This window comes from Centruroides sculpturatus, unplaced genomic scaffold, assembly GCF_000671375.1.
Source record: "Centruroides sculpturatus isolate CEXI.00-Female unplaced genomic scaffold, Cexi_2.0 scaffold773, whole genome shotgun sequence".
Classification (NCBI taxonomy): domain Eukaryota; kingdom Metazoa; phylum Arthropoda; class Arachnida; order Scorpiones; family Buthidae; genus Centruroides; species Centruroides sculpturatus.
Window position 1 is genome coordinate 1 of NW_019384998.1, and position 19714 is coordinate 19714.

The 19714-nt window shown below is 28.2% G+C and overlaps 2 protein-coding genes and 1 long non-coding RNA gene across 4 annotated transcripts in view; 2 read left to right on the forward strand and 1 right to left on the reverse strand.

Moving 5' to 3' along the window:
- Positions 1-25: 25 nt before the first annotated feature.
- LOC111633163 (YTH domain-containing protein 1-like) lies at positions 26-4633 on the forward strand. 2 transcript variants are annotated; one of them, XM_023377693.1, is made up of 2 exons: positions 26-1087; positions 4153-4633. In XM_023377693.1, the coding sequence occupies exons 1-2, from the start codon at positions 98-100 to the stop codon at positions 4159-4161; spliced, it is 999 nt and encodes a 332-aa protein (XP_023233461.1). In that variant the 5' UTR covers positions 26-97; the 3' UTR covers positions 4162-4633. The 2 variants fall into 2 exon arrangements, with proteins under 2 accessions (XP_023233461.1, XP_023233460.1); XM_023377692.1 differs by lacking the exon at positions 4153-4633 and having other exon boundaries at positions 26-2596.
- A 4585-nt stretch (positions 4634-9218) lies between these two features.
- On the reverse strand, positions 9219-13732 carry LOC111633157. The gene is made up of 4 exons (XR_002758014.1): positions 13533-13732; positions 13199-13439; positions 9351-9495; positions 9219-9262 (listed from the first exon to the last, which is right to left on the reverse strand). It is a non-coding gene; the product is annotated as an uncharacterized LOC111633157 (long non-coding RNA).
- Positions 13733-18716: 4984 nt separating this feature from the next.
- The window catches only part of LOC111633155 (NAD-dependent protein deacetylase sirtuin-1-like), a 56207-nt gene continuing 55209 nt past the window's right edge, over positions 18717-19714 (forward strand). The window contains exon 1 of the mRNA XM_023377685.1: positions 18717-18814. The gene's annotated coding sequence lies outside the window, so the exon portion shown is untranslated. The remainder of the gene's footprint in view (positions 18815-19714) is intronic.

The window sequence follows — 19714 nt, forward strand, 5'->3', positions numbered from 1 at the left end:
TATATAATATTTTTTATAGGTATTTATCAGATGCTATCTACTGCGAAGTTTGCTGTGGGTGGTGCTTTTAAAGTACAAGATTAAAACAGTGAAAAATATGTCAACATTACTAGATTCAGGTTCACAATCTCATTTGAATGAAGTTAAAGACAATAGCGAAGGCAGCGAGGAAACAACAAAAAGTATTAAGTACTTTAGTTCCCCCTGCAGAAGACCACAAAGAGGAGAGAGAAGGAGCAGTTCGGCGCCAGAAAGGAGGCTCCTTTCTAGATCTAGCAGCAGTAGCAGCGGAAATAGCAAGATAAATTCTGCTAGAAAATCCCCAGAAGCGGAATGTTCTGGCCAAAACAAGCAATGTAAAAGCAGTAAAAGTTCCGCTTGGAAAACGTCGAAATTTTTCAGCAGGACACTTTCATCGGGAGAGCTGTTGAGGAGCTTAAAGAAATTATCTCTATCATCCAGTAGCGAAGAGACTGAATGTAAATTGAGCGAAACTAAATTATTTAGAAGTCGTGCATCGTCCAGGAAAAAGGTTAACAACGAAGAGATTTCAATAAGATTAGAAACAAGATGCACAACAGTTAGCGATTGCGGCAATAAAAAATCGATTCAAAAAGAAGGTATTGTATGCAAAAAGGAAGATTTGATGAATCTTATTTCGGAAGCCACTAAAAGAAAACCGGGAAGTTCTCCACTAAGCAGAAGAGTCCCTTTAAGACAGACAAGGTCCGCTTCTTACGAGAGTCCTAGGGAGTTTAGAAGCTGTAAAGCTCCTGTGCAGAGGAGTGGAAGCGAAGAATGTAGACCAAAAAGTAATCTGTTTTCAGACGAAGAAGATAAGAATACTCCAATAGAAGTGAAAATAGATTCGAAAGAAGAAACGCCACCAGAAATTCAAGATGCCAAAGAAGAAGAGAAAGAAGACGAACAAGAACAAGAGGAACAAAATGAACTTTCCGAGGAAGAAGATAATGACGAATCCTTATCAACAGTTCAATGGGATGAAGGAGCTTATATAGATGCAGTTTTGATAGGCGATGCTATTGAAACGTTCCTGAAAGGATCTATGGGATCTTACGAAAAAAGAGTATCCTTCAAAAAAAGTTAACTACTAAGTGCTATTAGATATAAATTAGAGTTGGTTTTATATTGATTTCAGTATCTTTAAAATGATATTGTGAAACTGTAGAAAGGATAATAAGTATTATGTAAATAATATCAGCCAAACTGTCATCAACGTATTAACCCATTAAGCATAAATTATTCGTGCAAATTATTCTATTGTGAAATGAATATTTTAATTAACCACAGAGGAAATGAAATTTAGAGTCGGTATGATAAATTACAAACTTGTGTTTATACGGGTATTTTATTTATTACGTTAGAAAATTTAGTTATCTGGAAAGGTCGTTAATTTGTGTGTGTGTGTAGATTATATGTGAGTATAGATTGTGTGTATATATCTATAGGCCTATATTTTACAAATTTCTGTGTTTTAGATATCGATGCGCATAAAACTGTGCTAAAAAGAAACATTTACTGTTCTTGCTACATAATAAGAACATCTTACTGTTTATAACGTGAAAGGAAAATCGAATGTGTGATTTTGAAATTATTTGAAGTTGTTAGTATGGATGAAACGTGAATTGGCAGTTTACAAAAATAGCTTGAATTGTTTCGAAATTTAAAATTTTGTAATCTAAGAAAGGTTATTTTATAGAGGCTAACGGGAAAGTCTAGCTATTTTTTTTTTTTTTTTTTTCGAAAGTTTTTATAACGAACACATATCAATCATAGGATGTTAGCATTATATTATGATCGATCGATCGATGAACTCTCGCTAATATACGAGGAAACAATCGTGTTTTAATCCTTGTTTACCCCTTTTTGATATCAGTGGTTTCATCCCGACTGATCCTGAGTAGTTACCATGGTTACGAGAAGAGGGAGAGCAAACTGATAGGAATTCAAGACGGAAAGGGGTTAGTACTCTAATCATTCCATATAATCGTTCTTGAACCACTTTAAGCAAACCTTTTTAATGTATCGATCGATCAAAAAATCTCTTCTTTGTATTCAATAGAAAATCTACTAAAAATGACAAACACTCGTTCCATCAAGTGTTAGTCCCGTATAATCAAAATCGATTTTTCTTTCGATTTAAATTCAACAGAATTATCAATAGACTTTTTTTAAAAAAGAAAAACAAATAGATATACTTGCGATATCGAAAATATCGTCAGTAATTTTTTTTATCGTTTTAAAAGAGAATTTAATCTAAACAATTTTTTAAAAAATATTTTCACAGAATATTTTGATTTTAGAAAATTAAGAGTAAAGTGTTAACAGTAACCTAATTGGCAATAGCATCGTCTGCTTATAACTGAAGTAAACTTTTTTAAATGCAGTTTAAACAGTTTAATGTTGTTTATTCTGCAATATAAACATTTACTTTTTATTGTCATAAATATCCCAAAGCTTAGAATTCCATTAAGTTCCTTAAAAACTTGTTTTTATTATTATTATTAAAAATTCACCGAAGAAAAATATATTATTTTAAAAATACTTTTACTAGTATTGCAATAAAAAACACTGTTTTTTTTTTCTTTGGGAAAACTGAATTTTTGCCAAATTTAGAGTATTTCTAGTAAAGTAATTCTTTTCTGTATTACATTTTTTTTCTTTTTTGATTTTTTTTACAATATTTTGCTATTTTAAAGAATAAATTTTAAAATAAATTCGTATGTTTTTCGGATTTATATTTAAAAAATTCTACATTAATAATAATAATAATAAAAACATTCTTTTTCTTTCAAATAATCTAAACAAAATTAACCTTGAACTAATCTTTAANTAACAAGCTAATAACCGTAATCGGTTATGTAAATTTGCCTACAGGAGGATACTTTCTGGGCTCGTATTTCAATAAAATAAATTAGAAGCTGGAAATTTCGAATCGTGCTTAAACACGTGATTCGGCCGACCACATGATCATTCGATCATCGATGAATTATAATAATAATAATAATAACATATTAAAATATTTCTTTACTTGCCATAAAAATATTAATTTTAAAGAAAGGAAGATAAAATCCATGGCATAATTCCCTTTTACGATCTATTATACAAAAACTGTTATGCTTAAAAAACTTTCTTTCTCATTCTAAAAGAAGTAATAACATTTTATTACCTTCATTTTTAATTTTTAGTTTGTTAGATGGAGTACATTAAACTTCTACTTGTGAAGAAAGCAGAAAAAATAATAATAATGTAAAATTTCATGAAACTTCAAACCTTAAATATTCTTGGCGACATCAAAATAAATCTAAGGAAAAAAAAAATGAATAATTTATTAAACTGTACTTGTGGGATTGCTATTATGTAGTTACATTAGCACAGACATAAAAGAAATGTAATTTTACTCCTAAAGTAATTTGCATTTTCCCCTCTAAGTTATCAATATACACCCCCTTTTTTTTTATTGAATTTTATTAATAATAATAATAACAAAAAAAATCCTACAGAACTGTCATGAGGAGGGTAATCAGAGATAATATCTGGATAAGAAAATCTGTCATGATTACATTATATGCTACATTATTAAAGCATTAATTGTTTCCAGATTAATAGAGATTCGCATCATCATTATATATAGAGGAGACAGAAATACATCAACTTTTTTGCTACTGCAAACTAATAAAAATCGATCAGCTAGCTTAAAGTTTGGATCTTATATTGATTGAGAGTACACCTTATTGGCTTTTCTTGAGATGTTATCACTGCCTTTAAGAGAGGTTCTCTTGGCTTTTTTTTCCTTTAATAAAATTCACATTTAATGGCTAATTAAAACATAGTTTAATATTTTACACTTTAATAATCTAATGGTCACCTGTCATCGTTTTGTTAAATAAATGTAGCCACTACAATAATAAAATTTTTATGCGGTAATCGTACTTTTTTTCTTTTCTTTTTTTTTATGAATAAATAAATATATAAATTTCTGTCAGAGAAAATTGTTTTTATAATTTAAATATTTATATATGAATGTTGTAACTAAGTAAGATATTCGGGACTTTAATTTTAGCTTAGAAGATTTATAAAAAAAAAAAAAAATAAAATAAAATTTTAGAAGTTTTTTCTTTAGTTTATAAGCCAGATTGATTGATAACTTTTTCTTTTTTTGAAATGTGCAAGAAAAAAGAAACAAGTAAGAGGCTAGAACCGAACCAACCATTCATTCTTTTATTTAAACTTTCTCTGCACAACAGAGAAAGCAAAAGCAATTGCATTTTCAAAAGAAACTTCTTTACAGATACACGCAATAGCAACGAATCACGTGATTTGCAAAATAAGCTGCGATAGGTGACTTAAAATACTGTATTTTTTAAATTAAATGTCGATTACATTCAAATCACGTGACGGTTAGATTAACCAATCAATTTATTTTCTATAATTTTTAAATTTTATTACTGTATATCTAGATTAATTTCTTGTAAATCTGTGCCAAGAACAAATAAGATTATTTTTAAGAAAAAAAAATTAAAAGAATTATAAAGATTGTAAAATTTTTATTTTGTATTTAAATGTTGTGAAATTGTGCTGTATATTATCTGTATTGATGTGTGTCGAATAATGTATAATTAAATCTTTTTTTTTTTTATAAGTAATGAAACCAGGAAAAATCAAAATATACAATTTATAAATAGAACTTATCTGTATAGTGAATGTAATTTTAATAAAATAAGAAATAACTAAGGAAACAAAATGTTTTAATTTAAAAGAAATAATAATAATAACATTTTAACCAACAACTGAAAATATATTTTAAAATTCTGTTGTTAACTGTAGTATATTTTAAATATTGTTGAAGAAAAACAAATAAACTAGAATTTTAATTAAATTTGTAAGATTTTCATAAAATTTTTTCAAGCAAAAATTGAAAAAAAAATATTTATAAAAATTATATATCTTATTGATTTTAATATGAATAAAATTTTTGATAGTGTTATAAGTAAATCTTATAAAAAAAAAATATATATAAAAAAATTTAATTTCCTATGACAGTTTATAAAAATAGAATTCTGCCTCATGAATAAAGTACGAATAACTNGCATAAGTTAGAGGTTGAGAAGTTAGCAAGCTGTTGTTATTGGGAGGGAGAAGTGGAGCCTGAGGAAACCGGTTAGTTACCAGTACCGGCTGTTGACGATTGCACCAAAGTTTTTTTTTTCTGTTTTTGTTCTTTTTTTTTTCTCTTTCTCTCGACACTTTGGCTGCTTGGCATTTTTATTTTGGCTCCCGGTCTTCAACGTATAAAAATATATATATATATATTCTGCTCTGCGGTGGTGTCGTCGTAACGAAATTTGTAATCGAGAAATTTACCGTCCACTCGAGATCGAAACGATTTTATTTAGCTAGAAAAGGAAGCAGGGGGAATGAAAAGAAAAAAGAGAGGATGTTCGACCACACCAGTTGTCGACCTTGGACCTTTTTAGGTTGTATAAAATGCTTTATGTTCGCATTTGGTCACTTAAGTGTACTGTTGGCTCATGTTCTTTCTTTTATATATAATTTTTTTTTTCTTTTCTCACCTTCCTTTTCGATGTTTCTTTTTCTTTTCTTTGTAGCTGGAGGTGTTTTGAGACTCCTCGATAGTTTACCGAGCTGCGAAAATTATTATTAAGACTTTTGCACACGACGTGTATTGGGCGATGGCCATCTTGCTTCTCACGTCAGCAATCTATTGCTGGTCATGTAAATTTATAATGGAAAGTGGTTCCCTCCAGTAAAATTCCCGATAAGCGGTTGTCGTATATTTGCTTAAGAGATATTTTTTCGAAACGTTAAGAGATAATTAGAAGTGAAAATATGTTAGAATTTCTCCTCGTACCGACTTATTTAAATTTAATTAAAAACACTATCGGATATTCGTAAACGAAAATAGGTTTTTAAAATAGTTAATACTGGAAATAAGGTCGTAGTGTTAAAATCTTTCCAGGAGAGTTGAAGCGCAATAAATTCTGTATTCGCCAGCTCACGATGAGGAGATTTTTAATTGCTTCAGTTTTCTATATTATTTTTTTTTTCTCTTGTTTGTGTAGGTTTTGCCTATTAGATAATCGATATCTGTAGATTGTTTGGGTTAATGGAATTCTTAGAGACCGAACATATTTATTGATCCGCACGGCTTATCTTAAATGTGGCGACGTAAATTATTAGAAGAAGACATTAATATGCAAAATAGGCATTAGGTATTTTTTAGAGTCGAACGGTTTCCTTATTTCCAATTTCGGCTCTTTATACATGTTTACTCAAACAAAGAAGTACTGTACTTAAGTACTTATTGTATATATGGAAGAGTTTTAGATTAATGATAAAGCATTAGTGTGGATTCTATCCGGAAAAATTTTGCTTTAGTAATTTAGTTAATTATATAAACTAATTAGGATATGAGTCAGTTGACAGCTGAGTCAATTCTGCTTAAGCTATTTATAAGGATTTCGAAGATACCGTGAGGGTTTATTCGGATGCGAAAAGGTTGGAAAGAAACCAAATAATGGTTAGAGATGGAGTTATACAAAAATAAGAGAGGTTAAAGCTATTTAAGAGTCACGAGGAGAAGGCCGGTTGAGTCACGTGAGGTTGCGTTAGGGAGTCATACAAACAAGAAGAGGATTAGTCATATATGAAAAGTAAGGAATTTTTGGGGGATTTTAAATATGCCATAAATAAAAACATACGGATAGGAAAAGATTTCAACGTAAAGATTAATAAATGAAGGTTTTGAACGGTTTTTTTAAAAAGTTGTTTGTGGTTCTATGTTTGAACGACTTTTCTTATCTTAGGTGGGTCCTAATGGACAAAAGGAGTGGAAACAAGGGGTCCGCGGAGACTTGGTTGACCGCTTCTGTACAATGTGCGGATTCTATTGCCTGCGGCTACTAGTACCAAAGGGCTGCAAATGGAATGGGTAATCAGATTTTGCGTATCTTGCATCATCTTTTTTACTTAGAAAACGTTTTGGCTAACAGATGCGAGGTTACGTCATCACCGATAAGTTGGTCTGCGTTTGTATGCATTCGGAACGGAGTTGTTGAGGGGGGTAAAAAAAGGAAGAACTAAATTATCGATTTTTATAACGGTTGTGCGAATTGGGGCATTGCGTAGATCTCTAGAGTTTTCGAACTTTGCAGCTTGCTTTTTTTATGTGTGGTTCTTTTAATGGTGTTTTTAATTCCAAGATTCGTTTGTAGAGCATGCAAATTGCAGATATTTTTATCTTTTTTTTTATTAATTTAATTCAGCCGTATTCAATTGTATAATAAATTACGCAATGGCTTTCTTAGAATTGCTCTCAAAATTTATCAAATGCGATGGTGTTGAGTGAAAATCAATAATTAAAAAGTACCGAATATGTAATCGCGTTTCTAACAAATACATTTAGTGTGGAGTAAAAAAATTGTTATGATCGACTCGCCGAATTTATTTTAGTATTTTAGTCGAATGAACACGTATTATGCTCCAAAATGACGGGTCGACTTGCGTAGAAGTTGGTGTTAAATCATTGGCTATTACGAAACTTTCAACTTAACGAACGTATAAACTATGTATTTTTATCATTTTCGGCTGGAAACTGGAACAATTTATTCATTACCATTTGAAAAATAGATCTGTTCCATAGTCACGATTTCCATTAAGTTAAATTAGCCTCATTTCAAAAGAGGATTACTTTTATTTTTTATATAGTTATCTAATACATAAAATATAGTCGATATAAATATCTTCATAAATTCAAATCTATCTATCAACTTTTGTAACTGTAATTGATTGCATAGACTACACTGTTGGGAGTCTCCTTTGTTCCATATCTATGCGTTCGAACGATTTAAATATGGCTCTTCGTCTATTTTATTGATAATAGATAACGAAAATGATTTACTATATTTGTGTTATAGGTAGTTTCTGCCTTAAACTAATATAGTAATTGCGTATATTCTAAATTTTTTATGGTATTTACGTTTTTACTCGTGCCCCTCATCGTATCATTTTACACCCATTCGCTCGCCTCCTACTCAGTTGTATGTATTGTAGAGAAGGGAAGTGAATATAATGAATATTACCACATAAACGACTAGCCACGCATATCCGTTTGGTTCAGTCTGAAATGCGTGATTAATGGAAAAATTAGATACGTAAACTAAAATTTTTTGGTTCAGTCAACAATTTTTCGTATCTTAACCTGATTCAACGTACTTAAAAGTTCCTTGAACTTGGATTTTTAGCGAATGACTTCATAAAATTTGTGTTCAGTTTTTTTTTTTAAAGAAAACATCTTACGAGTATCCGTATAGAGTAATTTTCTAATGAATAATGCGAAAATTTATTGAAAGTAAATATTTGTTTAACTCTTATGCTACAAAATATAGTTTCACATAGAACTTTATTGCTGATTTATAGCCAACGCTATCAGAACAAAGCAGCTTTCCCCCTCTAATATTCCCAATGCTTTCCTGACTCGACAAAATAAAGGAAGTCGAATCAGTTTTAATTCCATATTCAACGCGATGCCAATCAAACGTCGTCCATTTTTATGCCTAAATACAATTGATTCTCGCATGCAATCGTCAGAAGAAAGCACCTGACAGTAATTAAAGTAATATAATAGGAGTCAGTTTTTTAACTCTTTTTTTTTTAACTTTCAGGAAGTGACATCTGTTGTTTTGGCGTGTAGCTAGATTATTCGTCACGGGGAGTTTTTTTGTTTGGTTCTAGCATATTTGGAATTATTGGTTGTTTATAATGAAACACCTTTATAAAGGTCTCAAGCGGGAGCTTACCCGATAACAAAAGTGTATTGTTGGGATTGTAGGGTAGCTACGTTGTGCAGGGCGAATCTGGTCGAAAAATACAACAGGAGTGTCACTCAACCTTCAGCAATACTCGGTCTCCCCATATCCAATCTATAGATTGAAGCAGTAGGTGTCTCCTAATGTTCTGCTGTCAGAAAAATACTTTGGTGCATTGCCGTTGTGCTTGATCTGTTCTTAAATAGTTTCTAATCAGTTCTGAATGAATACTTAGTTCTTTATCGCTCCTCCCTTTGCTCCGGAAGATCGTTATCAAGTTTTATTGAAAGATTTAAGAGCAAACCGTTCTTTATTCTTAAATTTACTTAGTTGCAAAATGAGGTTAATTTTGGAACTAGATTATTATCCATGTATGATTTCTTTCCGAATTTTAAATGCGATAAGTTCGTCGTCTTGAATAAATTGTAGAAAAAAGATCAGCGATAAAATATAACATTTTCTCCAAATTATATATTTTTTCGATTGTTTTCACGAACTTACAATATATATATATATATACAAATACATTTTCCCCGCATCTCCCATCTTCAGCAACTACTGTGAATTCTTCCAAGTAACAACTGTGCACGGAACCGATAATATCGACCATGTCTTGTAAAGGTAGGCGAAATATTACGCTTTCCTCCTATAAAAAAATGAAATCGAATTAAGGTTTAAGGTTGCTTGTTATGCTTAATAATCTACATCCTTATTTATTCAATTTAGTATTTTGTATCGATTGGTTTATCTCGGATTTTTTAAAACGTTAACTAAGTCTCTGCCAGATCTCGTCTTTGTTTAGTTCGATGGAAGGGAGAAAAAGCTAGGTTTTAAGTTGCATTTAACCTGATATGCCAGGGAATTTGGGAGGAGACACTCTTGAAAGCAGATAATGCGGTTTGTGAAATGCTCAGATTTGAAAACTGGTTGTTGGTAATGGAGTTTTGTAGTTAAGTAGTCCACACCGTTGACTCGTCGACACACCTCGAGGCGCGCGCTTCCTACCGACCTTGGGTGTTGACGATTCTGAACGTTTATAGAAAATATAAGATTACATATATATTTTTTATGTATTTAAATATTTCCTAGATTAGGAAAACTGAGCGAAAAAAGCAGTTAGGTCATTACTATGTTATGTTCCAGTCATTCCTGTTTGTTCATAAGTTGTGTAAACATTTCGCAATGACAGTGAGTGGAAAGAATAACAAGCTAATAACCGTAATCGGTTATGTAAATTTGCCTACAGGAGGATACTTTCTGGGCTCGTATTTCAATAAAATAAATTAGAAGCTGGAAATTTCAGAAATTTCGAATCGTGCTTAAACACGTGATTCGGCCGACCACATGATCATTCGATCATCGATGAATTATAATAATAATAATAATTATTATTCCTTTGGGACATATTGAAGTGATTCAGCTCGATATTCCTTTCTTCTTCCTCATTATATTAATCGTTTCTCGTCACGAGACAATGTCTAGCTTAATCGTCATTAATTAGTCACGCTCGGCTTGGCGTTTGATTTAAGAGGATTTCAACAGATGGCGCCATGCTCGAGTGGCATTTTAAAATCTTTATTAATCAATTTTAAAATGTTAGCCATTAAAACTTTCTAAATGAAGATAATTTAAATTTGATCTCTGTATTTACTCCGTATAATTTGTAATTTTATAAATTCGAAAGTTAATTATATCAGGATTTTCTTGTATTACATGTATTGTTATCTAATAAAAATAGCAATTGTTAGTAATACTAAAATAAAAGTAATAATATATATATAGTAATATTTATCGTTTTAAACATTCACAATTATTATATAGTAATTAATTTCCGGAACCTACGATTAGGGATAATTATGTTCGCTAGATGGCGCGACGTTAATGAAAGTTAAAATGTTGACAAATTTGACAGAAAATAGAAAAATTAAATTAAACAAGTATTTAAAACTGTCTAAAAACTTGTTAACTATAAAATGTCAACATTTATGCACATTATATTCTTTATATAAAAGATACATGGTGATGCCCAATGATAAAAAAAAGAAAAAATTAAGCCATCTCCCACATTAACAATAAAAAACACCACAAACAATAAAATTATTATTTTACATTATACATTATTCAACACATTAACACATTGTTTTATTAAGTATATCATTTAATGCAGTTGTTGTCAGTACACATACATTGACGTAGAACATAAAGTTAACTTATAAAATAGATTAATTAAACATGGACATGTAAAATTGGCCACTCCATCTCTATATAGTTTATAATTATGGAAGAACATAAATGTTTCAAAATTTTGTTATTTTTCTCATAATATACTTGCTAATACTAAGGTATAAAGTTGAGAAATGCATGAGGAAAAAATTTAAACAATACAAAATTGCTTAATTATTATTATTATTATTGGAAGTTATTTTATTGTCTTAAAATTAAAAATATCTGTATGCAGTCCTCAACTGTTGGACATAATGTGTCCCAAAAAATATCCAAAAGTCAAGCAATAATAGTGTATGTTGTAAAGGGTATTCTATTTCCAGAAAGTTAAAAAAAATTATTTGAGTTTGCTAGAGGAAACTAGAAAACAGTAAACTTCTGTTGAATTGATAAGTAAAAATAAAGTTTTACTATAAAGCAGGAAAGTTTTTGTTTTTATAACAAATATGTACAATGTATAAAATATTTAAAATATCAGGTTTTTGTTTAATCTATAATTTTAAGAATCAAATGACTTGTGAAAATTATTGGCAGAAAACACTACTGCATTATAATAACATTAAAGTTTTTTGTCTGTCAGATGGAAATGTACAAAAGTTTGAATTTTGCACTTGAAAAGTTGTTTAATGATATCAAAGTATCATTTATAAAAGGGCAAGTTGTCCAAAAGTCAAGGACAAACCTTATTTGATGATTTTTCAAGGAAAACTTATCTTTTACTGTCATATAATTGTTAAGAGTCTTTGTAGCCTTCTGTTTTTTTTTTTTTTGCTATTTTATATCTGAGAAAAATTAAGTTTGTTTTTTTATTTTAAAAATTAGTTGCTAAGCATTTGTAATGTTATACCTTTATAAATATTAATGAAATTATATTTTCCAGATAATCTATAATTGAAGCGTGCAATGCCATAACGTTATAAATGCCATTTTTTTTCTAAATACGTTTTATTGAAGAATTGAATTCTAAATGCAATGTTTTCTGCCACAAAATAATATTGTAGCAATGTAAGTGGCTGTATTTTGAAGATGAATTTATGTGAAAATATAACATTTAAAGTGCCAGAGTGCAAGTCACATAACTTTGGTGTGTAAAATGTTGCGGCTTATATTTACATTTTGATATTTCAGAGAATTTGTAACTCAGTGAGTTTTTTACCATTTTATTGTAAAATTGAAATGAATTCATTCATTAGAAAAAATGTTTTATACCTCTCCTGAAAAGTTTGTTTTTTGGCATTTACAACATTATGGCATTGCACACTTCAATTATTTTTTTTAAGTATATGAATGGAGACTATAGAATATTAAGATTTGTTATGAATTTTTTTTAAACCAGATTATCTTGTTTTAGTAGGTAGTTATTGTTACATAAGCTAAATTTTCTTTGTGATTTTTATATTACTATACAAAATTACATAAAGAAATTTTGTATAGAAATAAAATCATATAAAGAAGAGCTAACCTACATCATAGTTTCCAACCTCAGTCTTTTGCACTGAATATCTGCTTTTGGAAGCAGTTGTTAGCCTGAGTGTACTCTCTTCATAAACAGATTGACAGCCAATACTAAAAATCCCAAGTTTGCTTATGTGGTAGGTTTTTTAAAAGTTGTTCACTCTCTAACATTCTGTTACCAGAATTCTCATAAGCTTATGAAAATTTCAATGGAAACTCTAAATATCCATTAAATTTTTCTAAAGTACAGGCATACCTCGACTTACGTCGTTTCGAGTTACGTCGTTCCCGATTATACGTCGTTTGTCAAAAAAATATATGGAAAAATAAAAATCAAGTTTAAGTCATTTTATTCGACTTTACGTCTGTCCGCCACAAATATTGAAATCGTAATATCACTAGATAAACGTTTAAAGCACATAAAATCATATTAAAATATATACATTTACAAGTATGTACTGTATTTACAGTACATGCATTCGTAAATTTAAATTATTTTTTTTTTGTACTATATTAAAAACTAAAATTTATTTGTTTGTAAGCTTAAAATAGATTTTTATTAACCATATATTATTAAAAATGCATTAATAAATAAAATACAGAACCGGGAATGGTAATTTACGGTTTAGCCTAGTGATAAGTAGATTCGAAGACAAGTAAATTCGACTTACGTCGTTTTTCGACTTACGTCGTTTTCCTGGAACCAATTACCGACGTAAGGCGAGGTATACCTGTATTGCCACTTTCAAAATCTTGTTACAAAGTGTGACAGATATGAAATCTTTTCTTTGGTATGATAAATCCAATCTGAAATTCTGGTAATGTTGAGATCATTCTCCATGCTGTTGCCAATGTTGTTGATGGCTGAATGGTTAAGGTGTTTTAAGGTGTTAGCCTACTATTCTGGGAAACCTGGAAATGAATGGACAGGTTGAAAAATTTCAGGAATTTTTGTAGATCCTGACATCATGTCCTGCCCTGACCTCACTACCCAACTAAACTCACAATGAGCTTGATTAAAATGCTCTCTTAGTGCTCACAAGACAAAGAGAAGATAGAAATCCAAAGTTTTTTCTGAAAAGCTTGATTTTAAAGAATTTTATTCTTAATGCATTGGCAATTCATCAAATTTTGATAATTATTTTTATTAATATAATTTTCTTCATTATTTATTATCTTCCTGTTAACAAAAAAAATATTGCTTATTTTTCTTACTAGCTTCTAATGGAATTATTAGATTTAAACCAATAAAATCTATAGATATGCTAACAGTAAATAATTTAATTATAAAAAAGAAAAAAATTATATATATAAAATTTCTTTTTTTAGAAATTAAATTATTTAACATTTATTGATTTTAAAGGAACAAATTGTTTTTATTGAAATCAATGTTTAAATTAGTAGTATATATGAGTTATTGGTTCTAATAAGAATTTAATGATCTAATAAATTTATTGGTTTTAAATGACAATTTTAATCTAATATGGGTTGATTACTTGATAGCATAGTAGATCTACATTTCTGTTATTAATAGATGGGGTAATAAGTCTATTGATTCAATGGAGCTATTGATTTTACACAAAAATTTAGTTAGATAGACCCAATACATTTCAAGATTTCTATTGTACTAATTGATGTGTTGGCTAAAAATAACTTAGTGTCTAAATTTCCATCTAAAACCAATAGGAAATTTTTAACAGGGTTGCTTTAATCATGTTTTCGGTTTATGGAACTTAAATTAATTGTTCCTTACTAGGTCCTCCTGAAAATGAATCCAATACTAATGTAGATTTCCTAGAATTTAAAATTATATTCCAAAATCTTAATATTTGTTTTATTAGTGAAAGTGATGGAGTTTTGAATTGAAAAGAATTATTAATTTTTTTAAATACCATAAGATAGTTCTGTTATAGTGTTAAGCATTGTCATTATTAATTTGGACAAATAATTTGAATTTATAAAAGTTTCATAAATTCAAATTACTTTTAGTTCAAGTTATATTTTTTTATAGATAAAAGAATGACACTTTCAATGGTTTTAAAAATTTAAAATACTGTACTTAAAACAAATTATATTCTTCAGTTTAAATAGAAAACCAGGAGAAAGACATGTAACAAAATCGAAAATTTCAATATTCTAAAATCTATGGGTAAATAACATGCATGCTTGTTTGAATAAAAAATATCTAATGACAGTGTACTTAAAAACTGTAGTTTCATAAGGGAATGTCTCCAATTCTTGAACCATGTTAGAGCATAACTGTGTTGTAGAAATGCCATGTTGTATGAGGGATACCTGTATATGATATAGATTAAAATATTCATTGTAGAACTGTTGATATTTAAAAAAGTATCATATAGAATAAGATTGTTTAATCAAATATCACAATTATACTAGAAATAAAAAGCATTCAGTTAGATGCAAAAAAAATAAGAAACACAAAATTATAATATAATGTATAACAAAAAAAATTTACCAGAATTTTACTTTCAAAAAACATTTAAATTAGATCATCTACAATAAACTTTATGTATTGTATTATATATTATCAGTCAGTTAATGTTATTAGAATTAGCATGCCCTGAAACATAAGTTAACTTTGATTATAATAAGTATATTTTTTGGTTATTACTATTATTATATTCCAGTAAATGGACATTTTTCACAGTTTCAGTATCAATATTGGCCAATAATGTTGCAGTTATCAGTTAGCATTATTAATCTTAACCATTGTTTAAATGCTGATAATTTGCTTGTTGTGTAGTAGTTTAAATTGCTTGTATTGTTAAAGAAGGTAGCAAGCAAACAATTCTGAATGAATTATGTATTAATTAATAATAATCATCATTAATAAATCTTCAAGTTATACAATTTTTAATTGTTTTAACATGTCCTTTCAATATCAGTCAATTAGACCACAATTTCTACTAAATGTAATCTTAATTATTTACTTTAGTCAGCAGGACTGGCTTTAGATTTTTTGTTATCCCAAGCAAACAAAGGTTTTGCACTCATATTTTTAAAAATTGGCTCAGAATCATTTTATTTTTCTAAGCCAATTTTAAAATTCATATTAAAAAAAAAAGAATTAGTGTTTTTGTTTATAAATTGTATAGTATCTTATTATTGAGACCAAAAGCATGAAATAGTGATAATTTTAGACTGACATTGATTCACAAATTTATTAATCAATATATTATTTTTAAGAAATATTTCAATTTTGATAATTTGGAAGTTATTTCATATTTTAACATAAAAAAGTTATAATTAGTTGTCATAAAATTAAAAGATTAACACTAAATGAGTGGTAATAAGACAGCATAAATACAACTTTCTAGAGTATTTAACAGTAATTTTAAAGGTACTTTAAACAGCATAAATGTATGTTGTTTAAAGTGCTTTTGTTAAAAACAGTTAGCAATGTCTGTTTTAAGTTACCTGCTGTAGTTCTAGTGCAGCAAAGTTTGGTAGTACTGAAGACAAAATTTAAGATGACTGCTGTATGTGGCAAAATAGGCTCTGTAAAATTTGTTATATTGACGAATATGTGTCATTGGCTCCTTTTTGATATTATAATTTTCTAGCATCAGCTACAATGTTGTTTCTGAGTGAACACTTGATTTATAAAAAAAAACAGTAGTTATAAACTTCCAAGCAGAAGTAGGATTGTTTCCTTTGAAAGCATAAATCACTTAGTGACATGTAGCAGCTTAACTAAAGCAGCTTTACTAGGCAATGCACCTAAGTATAAAGTGAAATATAGTTAACTTTTTATTTAACATTCCATAAAATAAAGAAAGCCTTCTTTTTGTCCTTTCTTTTTTTTCAAAATATTTTACATTTAGCATTTTTGAAATAATTTAGTTTCATCTAAATTAACAAATTTTAAAACTTTTAGGGTATAGTTAATTCATTTATTATAATTAATAATGTTCATATGTAGTTAAATAGTATAAAAGGCAATGTAATTTAAATACTAGTTAATTATATAATTGTTTTGATTTGATAAAAGTAGCTGAAACTACTAGTTAACTGCATTTAAAATTACTCAGAAAAACAAAAAAATTAGACTGAATTAAAATAACAGTTCTGTTTTCATTTCATCTTTATTATTTAACATTATATTCTTTTCTAAGAATTGCAAAATCCCTCTAATAAAGAATGCCTTCTGGTTTATATTCCATTCCTGTAACAGACAGCAAATTTGGTCTAATAAATACATCACAGCAACAACAGGTTTGTTAAACCTCTATATCAAAGAACTTGAGAATGACAAAAAAAAAGGGTCAAAATAATATAGCCCTGGCAGCAAGAAAATGACTGAAAATGACATTCAGTTCACACTTTGTGAAGCCTGCATTTTACATGACATTCTCATTCTCACCTAATGAGATTGTATTCCATTAAATTTCTAGATTCGTGTTTATGTTCTATGTTCAAATATAATGTAAACCTGAGGATGACCATTAAAAATGGTGTTTTAGTAACCTGATGTATTTATTTTAACACTTTTATTTTATTATTTTTTTAACTGTTATGTCTCAAGAATACAAATTTTTCATCTGACATTCTGCATTATCCAGATGTTAAAATTTGTCCTAACAAGGGAAACAGCTGCCCCACTGCAGAATTACTGGAAAGGATAATGTTGTATTCTAAAAATGTATTCTTTATATGACAGTAATTGTGTAACATGCTCAATTTTTCCATATTCAAATTTTACATGTAAACTCCTGATAACTATTTTAAGAATTAGAGTAATAAGTAATAACTCAGTGTAAGTACAAAACAAATTATAAATACAGGTATACTTCGACTTACGTCGTTTCGAGTTATGTTGTTCCCGATTATACGTCGTTTGTCAAAAAAGTATATAGAAAAATAAAAATCAAGTTTAAGTCATTTTATTCGACTTTACATCTGTCCGCCACAAATATTGAAGTCGTAATATCACTAGAAAAGTGTTTAAAGCACATAAAATCATATTAAAATATATACATTTTAATTAAAATATATAATTAAAATATATACATTTTTACAAGTATGTACTGTATTTACAGTACATGCATTTGTAAATTTAGATTACTTTTTTATGTACTATATTAAAAACTAAAATTTATTTGTTTGTAAACTTAAAGTAGATCCTTATTAATTATATATTATTAAAAATGCATTAATAAATAAAATACAGAACCGGAAATGGTAATTTATGGTTTAGCCTAGTGACAAGTAGATTCGGAGACAAAACTTCGACTTACGTCGCTTTCCTGGAACCAATTACCGACATAAGGCGAGGTATACCTGTATATTTAAGTAATACATCATATACTTAAACATGTGCATAGCAAAATGTAGCTAAACCCAATTGATTGCTTTTGTTTGAATTCAACCTTTATTAATTTGCAATATAAAAATTTCAAATACTACAATGGCTCAAAAACAAGTAAAAAGGTTGAACTATACACTTTGACAAAAATTGATCTTCATGAAATACACACATTCATTCTGATTAATACAATTGATTACACCAAGGCAGGTAGTAGGTAATTATATTAAAAGTAGATAACTATGTAGTTTAATCACATTAGTAGTTCACTTGGTGTGGTAACTTGTACTGTCACCCCAAGAATCTCTTTTTTTCATACCAGACCATACTGAATCCTTAGTAATGTTTTTGTTTGTACTAATGTTACTCAAATCATAATTCCTATATATTACCCAAAATAATGGCAGTAACATAAAGAACCAGCAAAATTAAAATTATATCTATAAATTACAATACATTACTGTATTTACATTTATTTTTATGATTGTATAGTATTATTTGTAAAGGTAGGAAGCTTTGCCATTCTTTCTTCTTTATCCACTCAACTTGTGGGCTTCCTACACTTGTTCAAAAATTTTATGGAGCTTCAACAATTCCTGATTTGGATTCCCATTTCAATATAAAATATCAACTTTTTTTAAATCAATATTTATATAGTCTTTTAAATAATTTTTATCATTTTATTCTATGATATCTTAAAGAATTTTGTAGCTTAAAATTTTTATAAAATATAAGTCAACTTATTTATAATGCCATACATCTTATGGTCCTTATAAATATATGTAGGTATATATAATTTATAAAAAAATATATAAATTATTGGAATTTTATAATTAAAACTATAATAAATGAAATATTTATAGATTTAAGGATAATGGAAATTTTGAGAATGTCATGAAATTTCATCATATGTTATATTTGAACAAAATAGTGGATGAAAATATGGTTTACTACAAGCAAGGTAAATATGTAAATTTAAATTTTAGTTATTACATTAATATTGTCTTTTGTTTAAAAATTTTGTAATAAAAATATCTTAAAAACAAATCAAGTAAAGATATCAAAAAGTCATAAATAACATTTTAATAAAAGAATTGCAAAATTTACTTTAACTTATAAATACTTTGCATATGTTTATGCTTTATTTCAGAAGATTTTTTATCTGCAATGCTAAGATTTTTTTAATTTGCACTATGAAATTTAAAAATAAGTTAGAAATTAGAAATTGTCAGAAATTAGAATCAAAATCAATCTTAATTCAGTTTTAGAATTTGTTATAGATAACTTTTTTATCTGAAAAATCATTCATATGATTATTGTAGATAACTCACAATGACTTACACTCTGCACCTTTAAACACTTGTAGTTTAGAAATTTTTGTCTCAAACATTCCATACTTTTTTCTTGTTTCTTTTGCTTGTTTATGCTAGCAGTTCATTATATGTGTAATCGTAAATGGAGGAAAGGAATATTTGAGATGGAATTTGCCTAAACTGCAAAAATGACAAAAATACAAATGGCCACTGAAAAATAGTATTATTTCAATTCGTTTCTATTTTATTTGTTTAATAGAAGTAATAAATAGTAAAATAAAGTAAGAAAATTAATTAAAGCAAGAAAATTAATTAAAGCAGATAAAGACTTTAATATCTGTAATATTCTTGATGTTTGAAGAGTTACTTGGAATCAAGTCACTTGGCAGCATGACCATTGTGACTCTTAGCAGAAATGATTAATCACATACAATGCAAATAAGCAGTAAATAATGTAATTATGGTTAATGTCATTGTTGTTGATTTTACTAAGAAAATTGTGCTAAAATTCTAAATTATTGTAATATTCAACAAAGATTCCAGAGTTG